The 7,687-nt window shown below is 38.4% G+C and overlaps 1 protein-coding gene across 2 annotated transcripts; it reads left to right on the top strand.

Annotated features, from left to right (window-relative positions):
* The first annotated feature begins 1,903 nt into the window (after nt 1-1,903).
* Nucleotides 1,904-5,627, top strand: LOC147641724 (oleoyl-acyl carrier protein thioesterase 1, chloroplastic-like). 2 transcript variants are annotated; one of them, XM_086816637.1, is made up of 7 exons: nt 1,904-2,288; nt 2,668-2,798; nt 3,871-3,984; nt 4,102-4,197; nt 4,375-4,456; nt 4,803-4,874; nt 5,114-5,627. In XM_086816637.1, exons 1-7 carry the CDS (start codon nt 2,004-2,006, stop codon nt 5,447-5,449), a joined length of 1,116 nt encoding a protein of 371 aa, XP_086672763.1. In that variant the 5' UTR covers nt 1,904-2,003; the 3' UTR covers nt 5,450-5,627. The 2 variants fall into 2 exon arrangements, with proteins under 2 accessions (XP_086672763.1, XP_086672845.1); XM_086816719.1 differs by having other exon boundaries at nt 4,806-4,874; nt 5,114-5,626.
* Nucleotides 5,628-7,687: the final 2,060 nt, after the last annotated feature.

The following is a 7,687-nucleotide window of genomic DNA, read 5'->3' as shown; positions in this document are numbered from 1 at the left end:
GGAGGGGAGACGAGAGGAGAGGAGAGGAGAGGAGAGGATCCATCCATGTCTACATTGATAGGCGAGTGGCCTCACCTTGCACCCACCCATGAGTTTCCGCTATGATTCTATATCAAATAATGGCATAGACGGAGACACAAAAGCATGTATGATCAATCTATGAAGCCATGGTATTCGAATTTATAACTTGGACGGGCACCTACCATGGAATATTTATGGGGCAACTCCTACTCTAAGAGCGTGTGGCAACAAGCTAGAATAAATTCTCTATGTAATTCATGCATGTAATATGAGATTAAGCATTGTACACGTAATAGACCACTTATAAGCCTTGGGTGGCCACTCGACCAAAGTTTAAACTGTGTGTGTGACCACTTATGATAGCCTTGTATATAAGTCACTTTCTCTCATAATGCAATATAGTCTCCCATTGTGCAATTGATTCTTACTCTTTTGCTAACCCTCTCTCTAATATTCTTCTCTACTGCATGCTAGTGACCTTACATGAGTGTTATGAGGTGAGAGGAGGGACGAGGCTTAGACGGAGACACAAACTACTACCCACCATGAGGTATGCAACTTGGTGAACTTGAGGGTTACGAGCTCGGCTATTAGAAAGATCCCTATAATGGTTGTAGCTTGCTAAGGTAATCTCTTGTGAATGTGTTTCTAGGAAAGGCCGAAGCGCGCACTAACATTAGCTTGTGACTTGGAGGTACAAAACTCGAGAGTGTCTTAAGAGTGCTTTTTACAATGTTAATTAATAAAATTAGAATATTAAGGAAGATGCTTGCTACAAGTGTATGCAAACATCATCCTTGAAGATCCACGATAACCAGAAGTGGTTAAGGTAATCTCTTAAGAATGTGTTTGTAGGAAAGGCCGAAGCGAGCAATAACATTAGCTTCTTGTGAGTTGGATGTACAAGGCTCGGGAGTATCTTAAAAGTGCTTTTTACAATGTTAATTGATGAAATCAGAACATTAAGGAAGATACTTGCTACAAGTGCGTGCAAACATCATCCATGAAGATCCATGATAACCTGAAGTAGTTAAGAGTGCTTTTTATGTGTGAGGGTTATGTGGCATTTATGGGGCTTGTTGGCAATAGTTTGCCGAGATACATTTGTCACCACTTTGTGTCTATAATCTTGTGAGCTAAAATATGGTCTACGAGCCTTGCTATTAGTAGTCTGCTAATGAAGTACAAATGTTTTACCATGTACTAATATTGCCACTGTCTATTAACTCTTCATATTTTTTTTGATACACTTTTACACATTTGAAGGTTTGAATTTTACTTTATTTTTAAAACCCCCTTCTCATGCTAGTTTTAATAATTGTAGTGTTTGTATATTAACAAAGCCTAAGAAAACTATAGTTTTTAAATAATGCTAACGATAGGAAGCATTATTTGAATACATTGTCAAAACCTAGGTGGATATGCCACTCAACAAACATGTGACAAGAAGATGTAAAGTACTTAGGTTTGAGAAAAAAGGTAAACATGCAATAATACCTACTATTAATTAATAGCAAACAAAAGTTTTGGTCCCATATTACCTACTCAAAATAATAATAATAATAATTGACAAGATGTTTACTTTCTTTCCTTTGACAAAAGAAGAAGCGGAGGTGTCGTGCCTAGGAGGCCTTAGGAGGACAAGAAAGGTTTAACTGCTCTCAACAAACATTTGACAAACTTTAAAGTTTTACTTCGGTTTGAAAGAAAAAGAGGGAAAAGGATGGGGTGAAATATTAGTCTTGCCTGCAACAACGACGGTGAGTTAGATGGATAGTGGGTGGGGTGAGGCAGGCAGGCAGGCAGGCAGAGAGCTAAAGCGATGCTTTTTGTAGGTTGTATTTAGGAGCGTAAGTTTGCAGGGGCGGTAAAGACAGGAGAGGAGGAGAGGAGAGGAGAGGAGAGGAGGAGAAGACAGGAGAGGAGAGGAGACGACAGGAGAGAGGAGGGGAGAGGAGAGGAGGGCATCCATCCATCCATCCATGTCTGCACTGATAGGCGGCGGCTTGTTTGTAGCAGCTTCCGGTCGAGGGGGCACTACTGTTCAGAAGAAGATGAGGTGGCGCATGAAGATGAACAACGTGAGAGGCGGCGTTCATGTGGTCGAGCCCCCCGGTGGCTTGTTGGCCTCCACTCGACTGGACCCCCTCCACATCGCCCACCTCTTGCCTCTCGGCCGAGCTCACTCGCAGCAATTTGTCGTCCGCTCCTGTGAAGTTGGCATACACGGAAAGGCTTCCATGCAGACGATCGCTAACCTTCTTCAGGTTTGCTTCATTTTCCCAAAAAAATAATAATATAAAAATAAATAAATAAAAATTAACGGATGTCCATAGCTTCTAAGTCTCTCTCTCTCTCTCTCTCTCTCTCTCTCTCTCTCTCTCTCTCTCCCCCCAATTTTGAAATCAAACTTATAAGGTCACCCCATAGCTTCTCAAGATTTCAAGCCTAAGTCTCTCTCTCTCTCCCTCTCTCTCTCTCTCTCCCCCCAATTTTGAATGTCACAACAAGAAGGAATCACCTCAACCCTACTCAAAAGCCATACATTTACGCGCCCCTTCCCTCGTGATGGGCACATATCGAAAATAATCTAGCATTTTTCTCGTCACTACTATTGACTTTTTGGTGTTGTCATTTTGGCTTCAGGATACAACTTGTAGCCAAGGTAAAAGCATAGGTTTCAATGACCATTTTTTCATCACCCCGTCCATGAAGCGAGAAGGGCTGATTTGGGTCATGAGGAGAATACATATCGAAGTCGATGAGTATCCCCCAATGTGAGGCTTTAGTTTTTCCATTTTTGCTTTCTTAACATGTAAATTCAATCTGACATAAAGCAACAAGATCATTTCAATAAAGGATAATCTTGTGCAAAAATCATTTGCAAAGATGGGCAAAAAAAAAAAGAAAAAAAAAGGTAATGAGGCATCAATTTTATGAAGAAAAACTTTGAGGAGAAATCCCACATATTATTATGAGCATGGGCCCTAAAATACAACAAGGAAAAAGGGAGGCAAAGTGCGAAGTTGAAGGGTCATGGCATCAAATGTATGACTCGAGTAAGGCACACCAAAAAAAGCATTAAGGGCTCACATTAGAAAAAGGAAGCATTGAGGGTTCACATTTAAAAAAGTGAATTAGGATGGACCAATAGGAAGAGGACTGGGTGCACATTTTTGACTTCTTTGACCCTAGGGGGCCTAGGCTTTGGTTTGCTAATGGGGCCTAATTACTACTCTTGTTCCCCTACCTCTTGGGCCCAAACTTCGAGGTCCCCCCACCTAGAATCGCGCAGATTAAAAACCCTAAAAATTAAAAAATTTTAATTTTTTTCTAAAAGTGTGTTTTCCCTCTCAAACTTCCCCCCAACATACTCTAGGTTTGGAAAGCTCATTTTGAACCTCTTTCTTCCTCTTCTAAGCTCTCCATTGCTACAGAAACTCCATACCTCTCAAGCTCTCCCTCCTTGTCAAGCTCCCTCAATCTCAAGCTCCCTCTCCCTCTTTCTTCCTTTTCTAAGCTCTCCATTGCTGCAGAAACTCCATCCCTCTCAAGCTCTCCCTCCTTCTCAAGCTCCCTCCCTCTCAATCTCAAAATTGAAAAATTGAAAAATTTTTAATTTTTCAAATTAAAAACCCTAAAAATTAAAAACCCTAAAAATTAAAAATTTTTCAATCTGAGATTCTCAAAATCTCAGATTAAAAACCCTAAAAATTGAAAAATTTTCAATTTTTTGCCAAAAGTGTGTTTTCCCTCTCAAACTTCTCACAAGTGCTCCTTCTCATTTACGCCTTTTTAATGTAAGATACAATATCCTTACAATGTGACTTTTCATGCAATCATTTGTAGGGATGACATTTTGGAGATTGACACTTGGTTTGAATTAACAAAGGGTGCAAAAGTAAGAAACAATTGGTTGATAAAGAATCTTACAACTAGGAGTGTCATAGGCCAAGCCACCAGGTACCGCAGTCTCTCTAAAATAGCCGATTAACCATTTTGATATTCGCCTGTTTTGATTTGTGTTACAATCTTTTTCTCAGGCTCATTGTGAATAGGTTGCCCTTTTTGTCTATGTAGCACATGGATTCTCTTGAACAAATCTACAAGAAAGCTTGTAAAAATGAATAAAAGGGTGCTAGAGGAACTTCAACCTTTCTCAACACAGCTTCAAGGGTATGGTGATTACCAAAACTTTCAAAAATATTTTTAGTAAAAATAATTTATCATTATGTATTATTCTTAAAACATATTTTTTCAAATAAAGAAATGTCATTTTGTTTGATTGAGTGCAATTTATGTTACAATGTTAAAGATAATTATTGAATCTAATTTGTTTCTTTGTCCAAGCAGTGTAATATTTTATGAAGAAGACAAACATATCAAAATCCCTCATCTCCAAGGGCCAGCTAAACATGTACTTTCTGGTCTTAAGGTATTTGCAAGAATAACTTGTTTCATTCAAAAACTTTTCATACTCATGGCTTAGAAAGACACTTGGCCTAGTAGGACATAATATATATATATATATATATATATATATATATATATATATATATATATAAAGATGTGTTCTATAGAATTTGAACATGAAAAAGTATAGATATTTTGTTGATGTATTCTTCTTATCTTCATAGCCACATTAAAATATGTGAGTATTGCATGCAATTGGTAGACATTTTTAATGGGATTTTCAACACAAAATAATGAAAAAATTACTTAGATAAAGCATCCTAGTTAGCATCAATGACTAGAGGGTGGTGGTGTGATGTCTGTGTTAGCAGCCAAGAAGGAGAGATTTAGATATGAACCGACATGTGAACAATGTCACATATATTAATTGGCTTGTTGAGGTAATTCCCATCCTAAAAAGCATCACTATTCAATCGCCTGTGTTGGTTCAATGGAAACAGAAACAAGTTAAGGCATATGTAAGTTGCCAAATAAAAATATATGAATTTGGTTACAAAATGAAAAGTCATGATACTGCATGAAAAGTCGTGATATTTTATGATTATGATTATAGATAGCACACTATTGAGCCAAGTATAATTGTTGCTGATGGTTGCATGTGTGTGTGATCAACTTGTAGGCCATTCCGCAACATGTGTTTGATACATTTGAGCTCACAAAGATCACTATGGAGTTTCTTAGTGAATGCCACCAAACCCATGAAATAGAATCACTAGCTACCTTGGAGCATTCAAAATATTTGAGTAAAAATGCTATTACCATTCAATCCTTTGACAAAGCACAAGATTCTCTTAGTAGTTCAAACTTGATGCCCAATTCACATCATGAAGTAGGCACACTCGACAAATGTCACAAGACATTACAATTCTTACATCTTCTACGACATGTAAGCTGTGAGAGACATGATGTGAATAGGGCACGAACTCAATGGAAGATCAAGACTTGCCACCTCTAACTACTTGTAATGATGAACTTTCTTACTATTTTAGCATCATATGTGCTCTTTTTATGACAGAATATATAGGGCGTGAACTCAATGGAAGATCAAGTGCAACCTCTAACTACTTGTAATGATGATCTTTCTTACTATTTTACCAGCAGATGTGCTCTTGTTATGGAATATTTTGATTGTATTTATAAACTCATGGTTTAATGAATCATCATTTCTTTTACTGGGCATTCTCCCAAACTTTGAGTCACTTTAAGAGGGCTTTTGATGGGGCATCACGTGCATTGGAAGTTTTGTCTTTTCTTGATAAGGTATTGCTAATTCAAGCAACACCTCCCTCTTCCTTTTCTTTCTTCCCCATGCCCCTCGCTTTCCTAAAAATGACATTTTTCCTATAAGTGACTTCATTTGGTTACTTCTATCAAAGCTAAATACTTGATTTTAAAAAATCTTCTTTTCTTAGGGTTTTCTTCTAAATTTTATATTTTCCATGAGCCTCTCCAAGTATTACAAAGCATCTACTAACTTTTTAATAGATAAAATTTTGTGATCCTCTCCACTTATTAGAGCATCTACAACTTTTATGAAATTTTAACTTTTATGAAATTTTATTAGAGCATCTACAACTTTTATGAAATTTTAACTTTAAATATGTACCAAAGAGTGTAACAAATATACCCAAAGCTATATGTTTACCCTATGAAAACTCACCATAAAGCCAAAAATATTGTTCGACCATCATGTTTGTGAGAGCTTGCTCCTTGAGTGATCTTTCATGCTTGTTGTGCCACAAAAAGGCACCACATAAAGGCAATTCCTTGTGTCATTGGTGTTTTAAAGAGTTATAAAGAGTTACAAAACACACTTGGTCTATTTTATAAATGGGAAGAGCCTTATTACAACATAAGGAATCGACTTACACACTTCATTATTCATTTCTCACTAGGCCTCTTAGGAATAAATAGCACGATGGTGTGTACTGTTTACGACCCTTACACGTGAGACGCGTACCTTGTTACATGGGATTTATAAGCCAATACATTAGGAATTTTTTGGACCCAAAGAGGTGTTAAGATTCTAAAATGGGATTGATCATGGTGAAGGACACAAGATTAAGCAACATAATTAAGGTGGATTAAATCACACTAAAAACTCCATATGAGAGAGAGAGGGAGATTGCACACTCAACAAGACTCTATTGCATATCTCAAGTGAACCATACAATGATATAGGCTTTCTAGCCTTATCCCACTTTACATGTCATCATCCATGTGGCACTCCCTTTTCCACTCTTTTGGTCAACACTCACACACCATACAATATTACATGTGGCATTCCTATCTCACCACAATATCTTGCACCTCTAGGGTGCTTTCCCACATACACAACACGCATGGTGGTTTGGCCTTACACCACGGATGTCATGCTACTGGAGCCCCCGGCCAGACGACAGACTTACTGCTCATGGCCTTATTGGAACCTGCTTTGAGTTCCTCATTGACCTTGTAGTCATAGCCTCTTCTTCCATCATCACTTGGCAATGATTTGATTCCTTATGGATTGTTCACAGGCTTTCCATCACCTGCCTCTCAACTTTCTCTGAAGTTTGAACTTGGCCATCAGCATGGCCAAACTACCATTGAGCTTCTCATGAGCTCCATATGCAGCTCCTCCATGACACAACTGGCTTCACACACCAACTATCTCTTCTTTGATTCAACCAAAAAATCTCCTCATTGGGATTTTCATTTCCATGGCCTTCATGGCCTCCAAATCAGCATGCTTTTGCTTCAATGCATGCATCCATTCAAGGGTGCTTCTTCACATGGTCTCTCAAATGAAACCATAGGTGCATAAACATGTGGAAACTGCCAAGGTTTCCATCCCCTTCTTTGCTCTCCTTCGTTGAGCAAACATTCACAAGTGCATCCTCTTCTTGATGCACACACATGTGAACTAAATTGAGTTCACCATCTCACTTGCCATCATCTTGACAAGCATGCACCTCCACACAAGATTCATGGGATACACAAATCCCATACATAGCAACCCTTCATAGAGCATTCTTCCATGCTCAACCACAAAACTTTGAGGCAAAACTTCACAAAACCAACCTTCTTGAGGCATAATCAGCAGCATATCTTCTCTTGGCAACTTCTCCTTGACGATGATGAAGACTCCATAGCCTTCATAATGCTGAAATCTCCATTTTCAGCTTCCTTGATGAGCAAGCTCTCCATGTTG

The sequence above is a fragment of the Cibotium barometz genome, chromosome 1, assembly GCF_041138505.1.
Source record: "Cibotium barometz isolate CiBa-2024 chromosome 1, ASM4113850v1, whole genome shotgun sequence".
NCBI classification, from domain to species: domain Eukaryota; kingdom Viridiplantae; phylum Streptophyta; class Polypodiopsida; order Cyatheales; family Cibotiaceae; genus Cibotium; species Cibotium barometz.
This window is presented reverse-complemented; position numbering and strand designations above follow the sequence as displayed.

Bases quoted from the DNA above. Each gene is read 5' to 3' on its own strand.
- LOC147641724 (XM_086816637.1), top strand. From the start codon at position 2,004: ATGTCTGCACTGATAGGCGGCGGCTTGTTTGTAGCAGCTTCCGGTCGA. The intron at 3,985-4,101 runs GTACCGCAGTCT...TTGTCTATGTAG, and splicing joins GTCATAGGCCAAGCCACCAG to CACATGGATTCTCTTGAACA. The intron at 4,198-4,374 runs GTATGGTGATTA...TTGTCCAAGCAG, and splicing joins TTCTCAACACAGCTTCAAGG to TGTAATATTTTATGAAGAAG.